Source organism: Drosophila bipectinata, chromosome 2R (assembly GCF_030179905.1).
Source record: "Drosophila bipectinata strain 14024-0381.07 chromosome 2R, DbipHiC1v2, whole genome shotgun sequence".
Classification (NCBI taxonomy): Eukaryota; Metazoa; Arthropoda; class Insecta; order Diptera; family Drosophilidae; genus Drosophila; species Drosophila bipectinata.
The window spans coordinates 17,130,949-17,151,296 of record NC_091737.1 but is presented as its reverse complement, the minus strand read 5'-3'; the positions used below and the strand labels follow the sequence as shown (position 1 = coordinate 17,151,296).

Genomic DNA, 20,348 nt, shown 5'->3' with positions numbered 1-20,348 from the left:
GGCTCTGAAACGTACACTTGAATGCTTAAACAACTATGATATTTCAAAATGAAATATGAGTTTTAAGCTCCACCTGAATATCAAATGGATTAAAGCTATTTCTGGTTATTTATATTGAAAGCGAACATGGCCAAATACCATTAAAATAATCATTGGAAAACTTTTCTCACCATAACGATGGAATTTCAATTGCATACCTTATCCTACCTCCTGCCTTTACTTACTTTTTTTTTTTGGGATAAAGTTAGATGATAGCATAGTATGGCTACAGACCATTAGTTTTCGTCCCTGGGTGTCCTGGCTGTCCCTGCACTCGACTGATAATCGCAGACAATTCCTTCGATTCCTGTGCGCATTCTGTGCACTCTTTTCAACTCCCATTTGAGGCCATTGTTCTGTCTTCTGGACCACCACCTCCCACCGAGCACAACTTCCGACTTTGGCATAACACATCAGCTTGGCTCTTAAGTGGTTTCTAGTTAGTTTGCAATTTTCACTTGGCTAAAACGCCCTTTTCTCCAGCTCCTCCCGGGCCTTGGTTTTTTCATCTTTTCCCCAGTATTTTTTTTCTGTGGCGCTTTTATGAAAAGACTGTGGCACCGGAAGAGCAAGTTTTTGTCACGCATATTTACTGTTTGTATGTGATCCCCTTATTGTTCGGTGGGGCTGCTGGAAAACTTGCTGCTGCAGTTTGTTGCCACACAATGGCTTGAACTTTTGCACCCCAGATTTCTTTCATAACATACACATACGGGGGCACGGCCCATTCCACATCCCACCTCCCATCTCCCATTCCACGTATCTGCGACTTTTGTCTGGAAACTGCAGTTGATCCTTCGGCGGCAATTGTCCTCGCCTGTCAGTCGGCGAGGGGTGGAGAGACAAAAGTCAAGTCAAAACAGTAAATGTAATTATTGGGAAACGGCGTCGCTTAGTTTGAGGTGACACCGCCATCCGACCCTATTAAGTCGGCCAAAAAACAAAAACCAAAGCGGGAGCCAAGTAATGAAAAAATAAAATAAAATAAAGAAATTGCAACAGAAACGGATCAAAGTTCGCCGGGGGCAACTGTAGGCGAAGCAGAGCATAAAATGAAAAATAAATAAGAAATAAGCTGAATGTGAAGCCAAATGCAGTTCTCCCTTCTTGGCCGACTTCGTCTCTTTTTGGCCAAACGCAGCCAAGTGACTTGAGGGCAAAAAATGGCAAATTAAATTTTGCTAGCAAAATGCACCGAGATGGAAGACGGAGGAGCGGGCAGGAGATGGGCTTGGGCGGGCCAAAAGCGGGTGAAAAGGGCCAACAAAACAGGACGAAACGGAGCGAGGCCGAAAGGAACAGGATAAGCTCTGTTCAGCCACAGAGCAAGCAAAGGAATTAAAGCTCGAGTAATTTCTAAAAACACCAAAAACCAAGACAGACACCGGCTGACAAAAAGAGACAGGATGCGGCAGACTAGAGAGAGACGGCAAGTCCGTCGAAAGCAACCGCAATTACCGAATGCACAGGACCCAAAAAAAAGAGAAATAGCATCCTTGCTAACCAAAAATAAATGAAAAATCGACGAGAAAATATATAGTTGATAGTGTGCGGCCATTATGAAAAGAGCTTGATTTCTTCTTGTTTATTTTTGCCTTTTTCCATGAAATATGCAATTAATATTTAGATTGATTTTCAATTGTTACAAAAACACGCAAGGACCTCCTTGTAGAGTGGGTGTCTGGTTGGATAATAGTGTGGCTGGAGGGTGGTGGAAATTGAAGCAAAATTCAACCATTGGGTGTCGAATGCATTCGAGCAGCGCCGCAATAAAAATCGCTGTAATTTTGCATGGCTCTTGTGTCACTGAAATGTTGGCATAGAGAAGGAAAATGGCTAAAAGGCAAATGGGAGATGACAGTATGGCAGGATGTGTATGTATGTGGGTGTGTGTGCACGGCGTTTCTAACGTTATCCATATCCGATATGTGTAATGGCTGCCAGGAGGCAGACATTTCCATTCAATAATCTCTCATTTTACCCGGAAGAAGCAACACAATACTAAGGAAAGCAAAAGAATCAGAAACCAAATGTATTTTTAAATTAAATAGAGAAATGGATTTATTTGTTAGATCCTATGAAGTTAGTTGAGATTAAATAGCTTAGGCACAAGCTTGTGTTTATTTTTAGACATTTTTGGGAATAATAGTTGTACTTTCTCCCACTCCCCCACCTTTTCACGTCCATTATTGTAAGACAATCGAACCGAAATTCGAGATTGACAACAAAGGACATCTGACAATTGGGAAATGACAAATGATCAACTGGGAATATGCGTGCCATTGGGGAGCTGGCGATTGATTGCATTATAGATGATGTCCCTGCCGCTGACCACGCCCCACCGCCGCACCTCCGCCCGGACTAAGAGTCCTGGTAACTGGGTATTTATTTGTATTCAATCTGTTTGCCTGTTTGTCAGTTGGTTTTCAAATGTTTGCACGAGCAAACACAAAAGACGCAGCACTCAGCCAGCCAGAGAGCCAGCCAGCTCTACCTGCCTGCTCCACCCAGCTAGCCAGGCCGCCCACATCCCCCATTCACATCCCCCCTTTGGCAACCGCCGACAAATTGTGTCAATATTTGTTACCACTGACGAGCCAAGAGATTTAATTTCCTCTTATCGACGACTGGGCGTTGCCAGTCGAAGGAGGGGGCCAGCCAGCGAGGAAACTAAAAACAAAAGGCCAGTTGTCATCAATATTGCTCAAACAGAATCGTGTTCCCAGCAGTCCAGCAGCGCCTGGTCACATGGAATGCCTCACTTCCCTCTATAGACATATAACAGATATGGCCAATCGAGCGAACATCGCTCATTGTTAAGCTGCAGCTGCCACTGCACCACTGTGGCGCCATCGCACCACCAAGCCGTGTACAAAGCGGTTAGTTCCTTTGTGCGTGCTCTTCGAGGGATTGTTAATTGCTGGCTAAACAGAAGATAAACCTATACGGTAAACCAACTCCTCCGGGAGCTTTAGTAATCAATATCAAGTATACGCCAGGTGTGCCGGACTTGCCGGTCTGGCCGGGAAGAGCTTACAAGAGGCATCTTTTGCCGGACAGCTCAAATCCCTATATTACAAATTTATGCAGACCATCTTGATTGACCGATTAGAAAGAAAAGCCCCCAAACCATGGGCTAGAATACAAAAATCTTGGAGTGAATATTGGATTAGGTGTACAAGATTATTGGAATGTACAAATATTTCTTGGAACTATGATGTTTAATATTCTGAGGAGGTTTATATGAAAGGTTTATTTCTTTATTCAATAGTGATTTGTAATGTATAAGTGAACAAATTCTTTTTTATGGATTTTTAAATTCTGACCTGACTTGATTTATTAAAAAAAAAAAATTAGAGAACAAACAAGTTTTGTATTTTGTTTGTTCCAATTAATATTACCATTGTACAACACCCTTATTCCAGGCACTTTGTATGCCAGGCGCGTATCAATTTCCAGGAAAATCCTCAGCAAATACAAATAAAACATTTTCCTTTTTCATCTTGTTTGTTTTCCCATCTAACTCCCCATTTTTCCCCATTTTTTTTTCTGGGTACTCTAGCCAAACTGGATGGCGTCAAGACGTACATGCGGATGCGACGTGTGCCGAATCATCTGCAGGTGAAGGTCATCAAATGGTTCGATTACCTGTGGCTCACGCAAAAATGCTCGGACGAGGAGCGTGCCGTGTCCTGTCTTCCTGATAAATTAAAGGCAAGTACACCGAAGCCTTACCCTGAACACGATTTATCCATTACTGAAAGCGAAATCTTTTTTTTTTTTTATTCCGACAGGCTGAAATAGCAATTAACGTCCATTTAGATACACTTAAGCGGGTGGAGATTTTCCAAAATACCGAGGCCGGTTTCCTCTGCGAGCTGGTCCTGCGCCTGAGACCCGTGCTCTTCTCGCCCGGCGACTACATCTGCAGAAAGGGTATGTCTGCCTGTCCCTAATCACTCCAGCCACTTGACCAGTTTTTTTTTTGTCACAATAACATTCCAGGCGAGGTGGGGAAGGAAATGTACATTGTGAATCGAGGACGATTGCAGGTGGTGGCCGACAACGGAAAGACGGTGATGGCCTCCCTGAAGGCCGGTTCCTATTTTGGCGAGATTAGTATACTCAATATGGGCACCGCAGGTAAAGAACTTGGTAAATATCCCGTTTTAGTGCGACAGGCGGAACAATAACGATAACGTAACTACTACAACAACCTTCCAACCCCAAGCCCCATTGAGAATATCAGCCATATTATGCTCCCCCAGCAGACACTTACACACAAAATCTACTAGAAATCTACTAGAAAAGCAACCGTATCTCTATGTCAGTGTGGAATGTAATTGTCTATAATCGTGCAACTAAGTGTTAAGGAGATCCCAAATACAATAGTCCCCAACTAGCAACCAAAATAGAAGAGCACTTTCCATCGATTTTAAACATTAAATATAGAAACACTATTTTTTATTCATTTTTTTTTTGTTTTGGTAAATTTTTGATTGTGTTTGGTTTTTCAGTAACTTTTCAATGTTCATTTTTCCGCCAACCCAAAAAGTATGCAACAATTTTGTATTGCACTCCCTTTACCCACACACGCACAAGAGCACTGCAATAAATACATACATATATGGTTGAAACATTAATGAATGTCAAATGCAATTATTGCACCTGCATGCTCTCACACGAGTCTTTTCATTTTTATTTTTATTGTTCTCGGTATTTTTATTGTAGAGGCATTCATAAAAACAAGAAAAACAAAAGTGCCCGCAATAATTGTGGTTGCGATTCGAAAATAAAAACAATTTACTGAACTTAACGCCACTTTAATTTTCATGTAATGGTCCTGGCCAGCCAAGTGTGAAATTCAGTCGTGGCCCGGCCTGGCCCGTCCCCATCCGCGCCCCCGGGGCACTGTCATAATTAAGAGTATTGTGCGCGCTGTGAGAGTTCCAAATGCATGCGAGATATCTGCCCGTTGCATACTTCAAGGCGTCGTGCCACCTAATTGAGTTTACGGAACAGCAAGTGTTGGCAACTCAATTTGCAGACAAAAGTTAAGGTGCCCCGAAAAGTTTGACAGCCCCAACGCCCAACGCCCACTGCCCCTCGGCCCCACTCCGATCCAGTGTCCCATAACAATCGCCCCAAACAATTAGAGATGGCGAAATCGAATTGTTTAAAGTTTCTTTGTGTTTCTGCATGATTTAAGCCTTATTCTACGGTTTGGTTCCATTCACGTCCAATCAACGGTGAGAATGGCCTAAAGGAATTTCGCACCGACATGCAATTTCTTACGTTAGTTAGTAGCTATACCTCTCTCTCTCTCTATCTATCTATCTATCTATCTATCTCTATCTTAATATCTGTGTATCTCTCTACATCTCTCTCGATATATTTGCCTTCGACTGTTTAAGAGTCGGTGTTGTTGTTGTATTGCTTTGCCTGGACGTAATTTAAACGTTTCTCTACACGTAATTGTATTGAAATTTGTGTGTAATTTAAATTAAGTATACGACCTGTTTACACACACTCACACACGAACCACTTGGATTCTTCTGGTTGGACAAAGAAACATTGAAACTGCATGGGCATTTGGAAATTTTTTGAAATTTTTACCCAGCAACCCAGCTCTGGTCATATATTTTAATCAAAACATGTTTTCCGTTGATCCCATTCAATATTTACTCCCCCAAGATAAAATACAGCCAGGATGTTCCTATTTTCCTTTTCGAAATGCCTCGAAACCCGCCCCCCCCCCCCTCAAAACCCAATTCTATCTACCACATCCATATTGTGTGTGGCATGCAATTTTAATGTCTTTGTGCGCCCAAGTCAACAAGAAGAATCTAAGGACATACTGACACACCAACACACAACAGACACACACACACACACACACAGCCCAGACTCACCCAGGGAAATGCTTTTTTGCAAGACCATTAAACTTTTCTCTTTGCGTTGGCAAACATTTGCTTTGCCAACTTTCCCGATGCGAAACAAAAACAGGCAACCGACGCACTGCCAGCGTTCGCTCCGTGGGCTACAGCGACCTCTTCGTCCTCAGCAAGAAGGACATGTGGGACGTGCTGAAGGAGTATCCGGCGGCGCGTGTTCGTCTGGAGTCGATAGCCGTCAAGCGATTGGAGAAGTACAAGAAGGCTCCCCTGGAGAAAGGTAAGGCACTTGTCTTATTTGCTCCTCACCCACAACAACCTCCCAACTGCCAGCCCCCCATATCCACTCCAGTCCCACCACCTCCTAGACCTCCCAGCCCCGCCCCCAAAACAAAACACCCTTCGAAATTCAAAGATACCAAATACGAATACGACTACGAATACGATTGCCCCAGAATAACACGATTCGATTGTTTTCGCCTTCCGTTCCGTCTTTCCTTCCTTTTTTCGTTATCGATTTCATTTGCGTCCGTTTTCGTTTCCGTTTGCGAACGATTTTGATTTAAACCACAAAAACAGTAAAATACTTTAATGTAGTTGCCATGGGCCGCTGCCAATCGACGCCGGGCCTAGTCGAGAGCTGTGGCCGCACCTCTCTCGAGGAGATGTGGCTGCCACCGGCCGCGTTGCACCACCACCAGCAGCCACTCCAGCCGCAGCAGCAGCTACAGCACCAGGCCGCCCAGCCGACCCATCTGCCCCATCGGCAGGAGTCCACGCAACAGTCTTCGCAGCAGCATGGCTACAGGTGAGCTTAGTACAAGAATATTTTGTAAATTCCTATGTTGCCATAGCTTGGCTAAGGTAGCTTCTAAATAGATAACATTTTGGCCAATTTTCATCACCATGGTCTTAGCCAGGAAAACGAGTCCTTTTTTATAGAGAATTGGAAATAACTTGGCCAAAAATTGTCACATTTATGAATGTTATACCTTCCTGATCTTAGATCTTCGAGTAGTTTCAGTTTCTATTAAAATCTGGCAATAAAAATTATGACCATTTTTTGGTAATTTTTCAAAGGGGTAACATGATTTTGGACCAAAATTGGTCAAAATTTTTATTTTTCGAAAATTGCAATATTTTGATGCAGATCGATGGAGATTAGAGCCCTGATTCATAAATGGTACTCCGTTTATAAATTGGTTGCTAAATAGTTAAAACATCCGTTAAACGTGTGTCAAAAGGTCACAATTTTTCAAAATTAAAAATATCAAAATCGCTGTTACAATTTTTTGACTTTTCCTAATGGAAAAATGCGTATAACTCGACTAATACTTGGCAGATCAAGAAATGGTATACTTTCCCAAACTTGTATTTCCAAGTATAATTATTTTCAATCTAAATCTAGAAAAATAAAATTTTACCCCATTTTCAAAAATTTTCAAAGGGGTACCATCACAATTTTCACAAAAAATTTTTCAAAATTTTTTTTCGAGTATTTTGTCAATATTTTTATTTGGATCAAAGGAGATTGAAACACCGATTTATAATTGGTATTCCGTTTGTAAATCCGATGTAAAATAATTAAAATATTGGCTGCAAAGTAACTTAAAAGTTTCTATTTTAGCAACTCCTGGTCTTAACTTGCTTTTCGGAGTATTTTTTTTCAGAAAATGAGTCATAACTCGGCTAATATTTGTCAGATAAAGAAATGATACACCTTCCCGACCTTGTGCTTTGAAGTAGTTTCATTCGCAAACAAAATCTAGAAAAGTAAAATTTGACCCTATTTTTCCAAATTTTCAAAGGTGTTACCCCAAAGGTGTTACAGATTATAGCCAAAAATTGGGCAAAAATTTTGATGTTTAATTTTTCATCGCTTTTGACGTAGATTGAAGGTGAAACTATTTCTGATTCAAAAATGGTATTCCGCTTTTAAATTGGTTGAGAAACAGTAAAGATATCGCTAAAAAGGATTCCAAAAGTGTAAGTGTTGTGACTCCATTTTCCTAGGTTTTTATATAATGCTTAAATATGGATTAGGTTTAAGTAATATAAATACTCCTATGGATTTAAAGGCTTCCATTATTCTGAACCATTACTCAGTTTTTTAAAAGATAATTCGTTTTTTCATTGAATTACTGAATCATTTTCATAATTTTTTTAGTCCCCGCAGCTATGCAGATCGTTTGGCCCGCGCCACCGACTCGCCGAGATCGGTGAGTCCTAGTGCCCATGGGTCTGAGGAAAGACCGCGCAGTCGAGCCACCTCGCATCACTCGATACGACCCCAATCGCAGCCCAGTCACACCGGTGAGAACGAAAGTCCTGAATGTCCCCCGAAGGATTGTAACGATTTGTCTTTCATCCACAGGACACATTTGCGACTCCAGTTCCCAGCTCGAGTGCTATGGCGCCGGAGTGGGCGGAGCCGGTGGAGGAACCACGCCCCTTCTGGGCTCCCACGAGGCTCTCGAGGACGAGATCAAGCGGCTGAGGGAGCGACTGCACACGGTGGAATCGGAGAACCAGGCACTGAATACGAAGCTATCGCAACAGCAATGGGACCTGGAGAACCGACTGGCCGAGATCGAGATGCAGATATGCGGCGTGTCCTCCACGTCGAGCGTGGACCCGGAGAATGAGACGGAAGAGCTGGAGCGGAACAGAGAGAGTATCATATAACACGGGAGCGTGCTGCCCCATCAGGCGATCGGTATGGCGTACATATCATGTTCCTCATGACTCCACGATCATCACAATCGATCATCTGACAACTGAACTGCATCCGATCTGGCAACTTGGCGATAATCATACCGCATCCAGCATTCTGCATCCTGCATCCTGAATCTCACATCTCGCCCTCTCGCCCCCTTCTCAGTCGCCACCTTCTCTGTCTTGCCTGTTGCTCGTCCATGTTTGTGTTTCTCTCTCTCTCGATCTCGTTCTCGCCCACACTCTCACCCACAGTGTTTTGTATTTACATCTGTATGTGTGTGTGTTCTTGTGTGTATGTGTGTGTCATGCATGCATCCTTAATTGCCTTACTAAACAATAAAAAAACCAAAAAATATATACCAGGAGCAGCAGCAGCTACACAGCAGCAGGAGGATCGGGATCAAGATCGTGATCGGACGGAGGCTGGGGAGGATCAGGAGGATCTGGCGGATCAGGCGGCTGAGGCGGGGACACAGATCTGTGCCAAATACTGCTCGCTTTAGACACAAGCACCGAGAGATGTGTGGAGAGCTATGAGTTACGAGGGGGAGGAGAGGGCGCCAGGCATCCCCAAAGATGTGCAATTAAAATCTCTTATGATCATGCGACACCACAAAATGTTAAATTTAAAGTATAAAAAAAAATACAAATGGCACTGCCAATAGCGAAAGGTCTGGGCCTCGACTGGGCCCGACTATCTGTAAATACGAAGAGAAAACTCTGATCAAAATACCCTAAACAATTGTATGTAAGAGTTTTTGGCGGGGGATCGGAAGAGCTTTAATAGACATTCCGAAGTAACTTTTTCCAGAAACCAGTCTCAACTTCTTAGCCAGTCTCATACTACCACACTTTTGCCATACACACACTACGAAAATCGGAAATAGATTGAGAATTATAGGGACATCATTAGGCCTAGGCGCTCTTGCTTCATTTTAAATGGTTACTAAACCGAACCGAAACGGGTACTCGAATTCCCCATTGTAAATACCTTCGATCTAGGACTCAAGTTAGCATTAGCATCGAGCATTGACGACGGCGTATAGCCTGTCAGTACTAGTATAGATCATCCGAAAAAATAACTAACATAAAGATTACTTTAACTCATGTGTGTAACAAATGAATACGTCATATATCTATTGTAATATTTGCTAATTGTAATTCGTGAAATAAATGAAAATTTACTAGATGTGTATATGGGAAACGATTTACTTTAAAACTGAAAATAATGCATAAACAATTTATGGACAACTAAGTGAATATTTGCAAAATATTTGTACTATTGGAAAAGAACTGCCAGAGCATACACCACACACTCGAAAATAAATTAAAAATAAAAACCTATATAGTACTATAGAGAGAAGGAAAAACTCAAAGATCAAGCTAAAAACATTACACTATTAATAAAATCAATATAAACGAGTAGGTCTCTCGAAAAGAAAACACTTTTAATGCAATACTATATTGTACTACTGTCGTAAATGATATATCTACATTATACATGATATGATAAAGAAAAGTTTAAAGGTCTAAATGTATTTAAATTTAGTTAGTCGCCCAAAACAAAACTCTAAAAACCAATGCTGAAGATCGTAGTTGAGACATAACACATAATACATTGTATCTTAGGAAATCGATGGTTCTGTAGCAGAACGCAGGACGCAGTTCAGGACTCCCCATAATATGGGGGCTGCGATGAGACGAATGAATTAATTTAGATATAATTCTAGTTATACCTAGTTATACCATTAGATGTGTACCAGAGAAGACCAAAAAAGATCGAATCGCGGTCGTATAAGCAACTTGTTCAGTGTCAACTCCCAAATAAAAAAAAAAGAAAACAAAAAAAATGTGAAGAAAATTTTAGAAACCCAGAAGTGAGTTGATAAGGAAATCTAATAATTATATAGCTAACTCAAATAAGATTCTAAACTCTAGAGAATGAGCCAGGATACGTTTGAGTATCTGCCGGGAGAACGGAAACTGGAACGAAACTCATTTCATGCCAAAAATGATAGGCCAAAATAATGAAACTTTGACTCGAATTTTGTTAGGATTTTTCTTAGATTTTTCGTCGACAAAGTACTAACTTAATTTCTATTTCCAAGTCAGCGAATAGAAGGATTACTCCTTTTTCATGTTTTTCAACCTAATTACATTTCGGATTATCATATAACGGATTAAAAATTAATTAATAATTACAATAAACATCAAATGGGGTTTCATCTAAGACAAAAGCTTATACAAAAATGAACAAGGAACGTGTTAAATGAAAACTAACGACAACTTGTGAGAGTTTATCGGAGTTTTGATTCCTTAGTTAGCCAATTATTGCCAAAGTTAAAGTTGAATAATATGTATATCTAAATTAATTACATTTTTATGGCTTATTAGCACGCTTACCCCAGGACCGGGCCAGAGACGGGTCTCTACATCCTGGTTGTCGTTTGTTAGATTTATTCCCTCTGATTTCTCCGAAGGTTTTCCGTTAGAACGCATTATATAGACATATATCTATTTGTTATTGAACGTAAAAAGGAAGAACAAGGAACTACATCGATTCGGTTGTGTTGTTGATGCCAAAAGTGAAAAACAATGGCTGCAAGTTTGAATGGCTTACATAATAATAATTTTTTACATTATTTTATGCATTGAGATCTAATAGAAGAAATGAAAAAAAAAAACCAAAAACACACAAAAAAAGCAAGACATTTATAGCTTTATTTTTACTATTAAAATTAATTAATTAATTTATAAGAACTAAACAGAAAATTAATTCAGCATGTACTTCACATATAGAAGAGATCGTCAAGCAACTAAAATGCATTTTTTAACGGTCACTATAGTTCAGATCAGATATGGCAGGGCCCCGATTTGCAGAAGGTAAATCGAGCTTATAGCGTGAGAGTTTCAAAGCCGTTTACATTGCTGAACCACTCTGAAATCTGAAAAGGGTAACACACACACTTACACACAAAACGATGAAAAAATGAAATTATAAAACGACAACAACAAAGCCACAAAATAAAAACTGAAATACAAATAAAATCAAAACAGAAAAATTCTTAATACATGAAATAAACGTGCGTTTCGTTTGGCCAGGAGTTGGGGATTACAAATGGGGGATTATGGACGGGGGAAAGGGTAAATGCATTCAACCATCCAATAATCTAGCAATCCAACAATCCATCGATTCATCGACTCATCCATCGAATGCAACTGCCACTGCCACTGCAACAGCCAATGCATGGCGTAATCAATGAGAGATCTGAGAAAAAGCCGCAAAATTGTTCAATTACAAAAGCCAAAACCAAAACCACACACTCATCGCAATGCCGACGCCTGCAATTAACGAGCTCCACTCCGAGTTCGAGTCCATTAGGCCAACACTCGAGAACCGAAGCGAACTGAATAACAAGCCGCTAGCCGCTAGCTGCTAGCTGTTAGCTTTTAGCTGCTAGCCGCTCTTAGCCGCTTTGGTAAGCGGAAGCCGAGCAACGTGAGTTTGAGGCTGGCACCTGAGCGAAGCGAGAGCCCAAAACAAAAGCCAAAAGGTAACAAAACAAGCCGAGATCACGCCGAAAACGACGTCATCGTTTTCCAAGTTCCGACCACCAATTCCAGTGGAAGCTCCCTCTTGGCCAGACGACGAGCTTTCGGCCAGATCGCTGAACTGCTCAGTTCAGTCTCTGTGAGTAACTCGTGCGCGTTGGACGTGTTTTCGAATTGAACGCCAAGTTAAGCCCCCAAAACCCCGCAATCCCGCAATCGAAGTGTAAGCAACAAGTGCCAAAAGGGGAAAATATAATACCAAAAAAAAAAAGATAGAAACAAAAGCAAAACAAGGCACTCCGGCTATTAACTTGTACTACACATAAGCTGATATGTGGGGCTCCCGCCCCGCTGACTTTTTAATAACTTCTAACGTTAAATACAATTATTTTTTGTTGTTTTTTTTTACTTATGAATCTTATGTCTCGTCTCGCTTTTGTCTTGTGTTTAATTTTGGCTTTATTTTTGGCCCGTTTGCTTTGGTTTTATAATTCCAAGCCCCAAAGCCCCAAGACCAAGACTTGCGTGCCGTGTTTTGTTCTAATTTTGTATACTGCTGCTTAAATTAGAGGGGTTAGAGTGCGGAATTTGTGCTAAACACGTGAACGGGCAACGTCGGAGCAGAGCGTGTGAATAGGCCAGAGCATAAATACCAAAAGTCGGACTCCGCCCGATAGCCAGATAGTCAGATATTCAGATATCTGGCGGCGGCGGCGGGCCTAGCCCATTGCATAATAAGCGAATGCGATGGGGGAAGCGAAAACACAAAAACAAAACCCAAGCCCAAACTCAGACTAAAACTTAAACCGAAAGCGAATCTGAGTCTGCGTTTTGCGTCTGAATCTGAATCTGGTTTTTACGCTGTTCGATTGGTTTTTAAAGGCTTTTATTCCGAAAAAAAAAAACAAAACTAAAACAATAAGACCCCTTTTCTCTTTGGTCTAGCCAATTGTAATTGCTGCTGCGGCTTTTAGACGAATAAACGAGGCAGAGTAATGAGCAAAAATTAAAAAACAATAGAACACAAGTGCTCACGCAGACACACACCATAATAAACACTCACATGTTCAAGTGCTAGGTTTGGCTTGGCTGCGCTTTGGCGACGCCTAACGGCATTAATCAAAAGACTGAAGACACAAACTTGGCAGCGGCTCGAAAAGCGTAGGGAATGTCGGCTGGCATGGGCATGTGTGTTTTCTATTTATGACAAACGGCTATAAACTGTTGCCAAAAATAAACCTCTGTTTGCCGTAGAAGCGTTCGCTAATGAGCCATCGTTTGGCTTTCAGGCGTGGCCCTCAGGCCTTACACTCGCAGTTGGCCAACAGGAAACAGAATGTGTTTTACAAAAAGTCGCCTATTAGCTTTATATCTCGAATTACGAAATGCCAAAAGTTCCTCCACAAATTTCACAGCCAATCACTAACCAGATAACTAAACACTTCATAAAAAATCAATAAAAATAAACAACTTGTAGCACAAACAAGCCATCATCCTCAGGAAGCTTCATGTTTTAAAGACCCAGAGAAGAACATATAAACTTTTTGTAGTAAATTCCCAAACCATCCATCACCATAATTATGGGCTTCACCTCCACACGAGTTAGTCTACTATATTTCAAAAGTTAATGACGTTGTCATAGAACCTCTAACCAAATTCATTCCCACAGCCGAATTTGAAACAGAGTTGTGTAGCCCGACAGCCGCCACTTAAGCATCAGAATCAGAATCATTGAGAAATCAATGGCCATTTGGTGGTGGCTTTTGGCACAAATCAAACTTGAAATCTCACCCACGTCCAGAACGAGGCGTTGAACCAAAATCGTGTGTGGGTGGCAACCCGATGACGACGACTCCAAGATTTTGCATCAACGCCGTGTGGGCTGGCAAGGCGAAAACACCAACAAAAATTTATATTCGGACAGCAAACAAATCGAAAAGTGTAAAAAATGCCAAACACCTACGTGCACCTCGCATTCTGTGTGATATAGATACTGTACACATAATATATACACATTGTATATGGAGATTTGGCAGTGCAAACTTGGATATTTGGCCATTACGTAATGCCCTAAACTAGGTGTGTTGCCTGGCCCTTTTCTACCAATTTTAGTCACGACCCGCGCCGGCCAACACTTTCGTTGGCCAATGTTTGCTCACCGACTGCGAACTGAGCAAATAGGCAAACAGGCCAAAACAAATTGGCCAGTGCGTCCGAGTCCGAGTCATTCCCATTCCCATTACCAATCTGATGACCTTGCCCGGAGCCAAGTATATAGAACACGACATTGTTGAGGTTGAGGCTGAGGGGGAGTGGGGCTCATTCCACTCCACTGGCGAGTGCAACTAATTAGGTTCATTGCCAATGTCAAGTGTCAGTAAATGACATCAGCCGCGGGATCACTCATAAATCGGAGAAGCAATTCAGTTATTTCCACGTCTCCATCACTTAATTTATGCAATTTAACAACGCAGTTTTTACGACTGACAAAAATTTAAAATAATTCATTTTTTTTGGCTAAAATGATTGAAATGATAAACAAAATTCCAGGCCTTTAATGTCCAGAAGGGTATGGAAGTTTTTACATAGAAATGTGAGGAATGTATGACGAATTCGGATGTTATTTTTGTTCAGTGTCATCTCTGAGCTCGACACTCCGATGATGATGAGTGATGTCATCTCGGAGTGGTTTGCCTCCCTCTCGGAGTTGAAAAGTGCTCGTCGATAAATACTATTTGGAAATCTGCATACCAACCTTGCTCAGAACTGGACTGTGCAGGGTATGATGTATGGTGTGTGCAACCGGATTTCCTATAATTAAGTCGGTTAGACAGTCTTTTTTGACGCCTCGTTGTCTTTTGAGACACGGTGGTGGTGTTGTGGAATAATGCCAAAAAGAAAAATCGCCCAGCCAACAACTTTCGGTTTGTGTTGTGCAAATTTTTAAGGTAAAAGTGCGACAAGTGAAAACGGGCAAACAATTGACAATTGATCATGGCAGATTTCATTGCTGTGATTACAATCATTATCATTTGTAGCAGTAGCTCCCACGTTTACACACACGTTGTTGGCCTTCTAGAGTGGCGTTTGTGAAAGACTTGCTCAAAACATCAACATTCACAGTCACAGTCATTCAGCACAACACACTGCCCACGAGATCTGCGCCACAGCGAAATTCCAAACTAAGTGATTTCTGTTATTTTTTTTCAGACTCTTGCTATTTTATTTTCATTATTTTTTGTTGTATTCAATTTTCCTTTTCGCCCGCTTCGTTTTGGCTTGGAAGCAACGAAACCAGTTTTTCTTTATAGCCAGATTCAGAGATATTCGCATACACACAGCCAGCACTCACTCTTTTTGCTGTCCATAGGCCATACCCCCCCGCATTTTTGTGCAGCTCCGTGCTGGAAGCTTTGAGCTTTGCGACTGACGTCATCGTTTGTTTTGGCCAGGCCTGGAGAGAGCGCCGCTCAGGCCGAGCCACTTCAGATCGAGTCAGTTCGCTGTTAGCTGCGAGTGTGTGCAAACGAAACTGAAACCGAAACCTATTACTAAGCCCCTTCTCGATTCGCGTCTGATCTAATCAATTGAAATTCCGCTGTCCATTTCCCGATCCAGTGACCGAGCGAAAAAGTCACACCTGTACATATGCACGAGCCCAGGTGAAACCAGGTGACGCGAAGTGAAGTGAAGTGAAGAGTGCAGTCCACATTGCGATGGACGTCAAGGACATAAAGGGCGCCAAGGTGACGCACGCGGGGCTGCTGAAGCACAACTCCGATGGCACCACCGAGACGCAAAAGATCACCCACGCCGGCCTGGTGGCTCGGAGTCCCGAGGGCACCGCCGCCAAGGGCATGAACATCCGGGGCAACGAGGATCTCTGGGTCGAGATCCAGGCGAATACCTTCCGCAACTGGGTCAACGAGCACCTGCGCGAGACAGGAATGCAGGTGAGTACACAATATACCTATATCTGTAGTCTATAGACTATAGTCAGTTGGTTATGCAACACTTTCTAACCGACTGACTGAATATCTGATCAATGAAGCGCAAAAAACAATTATCCAATCAGTGGGTAGGGTCCAATAGGCGAGGAATTCATAGAACTAACGTAACAACAGGAATTTTTATTAGCCATTAAATTACCAAGAAAAATTGAGTAATGTTATAGTTATTTGATAGTTTCCTTATTAGCTAAACACATAAAAACTAAAGCCCATGTCATAGGCTTCAACTCCCATTCATTGATACTTGTTTCCTAGTAAACTGATCTCATTCCAAGCTATTAATAAAAGAATTAAGATCTTTGACTCAATCCTCTTTATGAACTGGAGCTCTTCCGCAACCTGCCCTAAATGGTGGGGCTCTTGAAACCTGGCTTAAACGCCCCCGCAGAGCTGGCCAACTTCAATGGCAAGTGCCAGCAGTAACAGCAGCAATTACAATTACAATAATTCCAAGAGTACTCGCACGAATTCATATACTTCGCAACAATGCATTTCATTTGTCCAGGGACTTTTCAGTTGTCAGTTTTCAGTCACTCGGATTTTCTCATACACCAAGTTTGGGGCTCGGAGTCCGTAGTCCGGCGCTCACAGCTCCAAGTCCGGACTGAACCGACCATATTTGGCCGGTTGAATGCCAAGGCCGACGCATCGATTCCCATTACCAGTTACAATACACGAAACAAGCTAAAGCTTTTGTCCACGATCTTGTCCAGTTTTGTGTATAATTTTCGTGTGTTTTTTTGGGTTTTTGTTTTCTCGACGCGGCTGGGCCAAAAATGAATGCGATGAGCAAGGCTGAAGAGACCTCAGACCCCATACCCCAGACCCCAGCGTAAACAGCGCTAATTGAGACTGAGACCCGGGCCAAAAGTGACCTGGCTCGCGTCTATTTAGGTCACCAAACCAAAACGAGACCGCCAAGTGTGCGTATTTTTTGTTTACAATGTTTACAACCAACTTATTCTAGCTCAGGCGCACAAATAAGACAAATAGTAATGCAATCAACATTGTATGACACATATGCATAAAACGTAAACGAGAAAATAAAATGAGCTGGGTAGCTCAAGGTATTTATGTTAGATGTTTTGGAAACTTCACATGCAAATAAAAATTCACTTAAAGGTAGATTCCAAGTGCCAGGTGAAAATCCAACTCCCCCAAACGTAAAAGCAGGCAGAAGTATCTCGAAAATTTAAAGGTTGTGCGCTCAAAAGAACAACAGCCCGAGGCTGTTTTTGTTGCTCGTTAGAGAGCGATGGCGCAACTATGTGCGAGATTTTTATGGCATCCAATGAATATTTTCCTAGGTAGCACACAGCACACAGCAAACAGACACGCGATTGTCCCCGACCTCATCTCCAGCTTCAGCTCCAGGTAGTCTCTGCCGGAATGCTGACAGCCAGTAGATAAAAAGCTTTATGTCAAATGCTTAAAATCGCGCACAATTGGCTGCACCCGGGCTGGAGTCGGAGAAAGCCGCTCAGTTCCTTAGTTCCCATGTCGAGTGGCTCCCAGCTTCAAGCTGGAGCACCGAAGTGGGCCACCAGTTTTGCGAAAGGGGCGGTTGATTGCTCATTAGGAAGGGGCTGCCTGTTAGGCCGACATGGGAGGGCGTGATGTGAAGTATCTTGGCAGGTGCTTTGCTATAGTTCGGAACAACCTTAAACTCCCAATACTTTTAATGATGGTGCAGAAATTATAACAGTTTGTGGCTCGTCATTACAGGTTCATGACTGGGCCACGGATTTCTGTGACGGCACCTGCCTTTGCGCCCTCGTTGAGAGTCTGCAGACCCGACCGCTGAAGCCCTCGTGGAACCGCCGCCCCGCCAACCAGCATCACTATCTGGAGAACGCCACCACGGCGCTCAAGTCCATCGAAGCGGACCACATCAAGCTGGTGAATATCGGCAATGTGGACATCGTCAACGGCAACATCAAGCTGATCCTGGGCCTCATCTGGTCCCTGATCGTGCGCTACCAGATCGGAAGGAGCAAGTTCCCGCCGCGCAAGCTGATGCTTGCCTGGCTGCAGGCTGCTCTCCCGGACTGCAAGATCACCAACCTAACAACCGACTGGAATAGTGGCGTCAACCTGGCAGCATTGCTAGACTACTGCCAGCCGGGGCTCTTCCCCCACTGGCGCAGCCTGGATCCCAGCCAGAGTGTGCGGAACTGCACCCAGGCCATGGACATGGCGCAGCGGGAGTTTGGCGTTCCCAAGGTTCTCGAGCCGGAGTACCTGGCCTCGCCCTGGCTGGATGAGCTGTCCGGAATGACGTACCTATCGTACTTCATGAAGCCCGGTGGACCAGGCTACAATGCCACCATGAGATGGGTCAATACCCAGGTCAAAGATCCTGTGAAGAACTTTACGGTGAGTTCTGTCATTTTTATTTCAATTTGCAATTTTTAAAGCTTATGAATTATGCAGACCGATTGGAACGATGGACGTGTGATGTGCGAAATCATCAAGGGACTGGGGGGTTCTGCTCCTGCCCCGGAAAAACTCAGCACCGATCCGTTCCATTATGAAAACAATATTCGGAAGGCCGTGGATGCTGGCGCTCGACTGGGCGTGCAGCCCATCCTGACGGCCAAGGACATGGCCAACCCGGAAGTGGAGCACCTGGGCATCATGGCCTACGCGGCCCACCTGCAGTGGGTGCCGCCAAGGCCACCGCTCTCCGACCTCGTCAACGTCTACCTGGAGAGCACATCCGGCCGGGTGGGCGAACCGGTGAGTAAAGCCATACATGTAATGCCACAACAATTGGGTTCACAAAAATATAGATAATAATTTTTGGTTTCTAAATGAGGGAAGTATAATAAACAATGGATAAAATAACTATTTTTTTAATAGTTATTAAGATATTTACTTTGAATACCAAAAATCCTATTGTTTTAAACACATTTGTATCTGGCAATATACGGAATAAAATGCATTTTAATTCTTAATGTCCGTTTCACACGCAGACGCACTTCCGCATCGACGTGCTGTCCCGGGACATAAGCCTCAGCTCTGTTCGCTGCCACGTGGTGCCGCCATCCGGACAACCCGGCCAGCCCGTCCGGCTCAATGCCCACGGCGAGGGCGTCTACGTGCCGGAGCGATACGGGATGCATGAGATTGTGGTGGAGATTGGCGAGGATAGCCTGGGAGGACACTTCTTCCGCGTGCTGCCCCGCTTGCTGCAGGTGGCGCCTCCCGGAATGGCACCCTGCGCCCTGGGCAGTCTCGTCGAGGTGCTGGTGAATGCCACCGGGGCTCCCAAGACGGAGGATATCTTGGTAACGGCCGTCTCGCCAACGGGAATCTCGCACAACTGTCCACTTAAAAAGATCGACGAGGGTCACAGTGCCATATTTAAGCCGGACGAGGCGGGCATTTGGGAGATAGCCATCACCTACCAGGGCCGCCACATCCAGGGCGGACCATTCACCTGTGCCGTGTTCGACTCCTCGGGCGTATCCGTCCACGGACTGGACGGAGCCATGCCCCTCCGGGCACACACCTTCGAGGTGGACGCCCGGGGAGTAGGCGTGTCCGGGGAACTCCACGTAGACATCGTCCATGACAAGCACTCTCTGGTCTGTTCCGTGGAGAAAATCGTCGAGAACAAGTACCGCGTGACCTTCATGCCCAGGCAGAATGGAAAGTACCGAGTCTACATCTACTTCAATGGCTACGATGTCAAAGGATCACCCTTCATGTGAGTATATAATTTTCGAACCCAAGAATCCTGGCTTATTTCCACTCATTTACTTCAGCATGCGCGTGGGCACTAAGGGAAGATCTGGGAAGACGCGAAGCAGCCCACTCCATGACAGCAAGCACCGCTCGGAAAGTCCCTCGATGCACTTCATCTCGACCACCAACACCAGGCACAACGACTACCGGAACTCCTCGCTATCGAGGCACAATACGGCTGAGAGGACCAACAGCTACTCGCCGCAGTACTCCCCTAAGCTGGACACAACCGACTACCATAGTTCCAGCTCCAGGTACTATAAGCGAGAGAGCGAGGTAAGTAGATATGGACAAGAGGGGCTACGGCATGCGGCATGGGCTTAACTTCACCTTCAACCCCAACCCATCAAAATTTGAATGTTTGGCTAACACATACACACCCCAT

The 20,348-nt window shown here is 43.6% G+C and overlaps 2 protein-coding genes across 5 annotated transcripts in view; both read left to right on the top strand.

Annotated features, from left to right (window-relative positions):
• LOC108121401 (cyclic nucleotide-gated channel beta-1) overlaps positions 1 to 11,733 on the top strand; it is a 58,957-nt gene extending 47,224 nt beyond the window's left edge. The window contains exons 5-11 of one of the 2 annotated variants that reach the window (XM_017235468.3): positions 3,602 to 3,753; positions 3,834 to 3,975; positions 4,045 to 4,182; positions 6,046 to 6,213; positions 6,513 to 6,741; positions 8,101 to 8,246; positions 8,308 to 11,733. In XM_017235468.3, coding sequence (XP_017090957.1) covers positions 3,602 to 3,753; positions 3,834 to 3,975; positions 4,045 to 4,182; positions 6,046 to 6,213; positions 6,513 to 6,741; positions 8,101 to 8,246; positions 8,308 to 8,618 — 1,286 coding nt within the window. In that variant the 3' untranslated portion in view covers positions 8,619 to 11,733. Of the gene's footprint in view, positions 1 to 3,601; positions 3,754 to 3,833; positions 3,976 to 4,044; positions 4,195 to 6,045; positions 6,214 to 6,512; positions 6,742 to 8,100; positions 8,247 to 8,307 lie in introns of both variants that reach the window. The other variant, XM_017235467.3, reaches the window with a different exon arrangement.
• A 607-nt stretch (positions 11,734 to 12,340) lies between these two features.
• Positions 12,341 to 20,348, top strand: part of jbug (filamin-type immunoglobulin domains fbug) — a 21,521-nt gene continuing 13,513 nt past the window's right edge. For all 3 annotated transcript variants that reach the window (XM_070278718.1, XM_017235447.3, XM_017235454.3), the window contains exons 1-6: positions 12,341 to 12,426; positions 15,822 to 16,156; positions 17,939 to 18,589; positions 18,647 to 18,952; positions 19,189 to 19,925; positions 19,984 to 20,239. In XM_070278718.1, the coding sequence (XP_070134819.1) occupies positions 15,920 to 16,156; positions 17,939 to 18,589; positions 18,647 to 18,952; positions 19,189 to 19,925; positions 19,984 to 20,239 (2,187 nt within the window). In that variant the 5' untranslated portion in view covers positions 12,341 to 12,426; positions 15,822 to 15,919. The remainder of the gene's footprint in view (positions 12,427 to 15,821; positions 16,157 to 17,938; positions 18,590 to 18,646; positions 18,953 to 19,188; positions 19,926 to 19,983; positions 20,240 to 20,348) is intronic.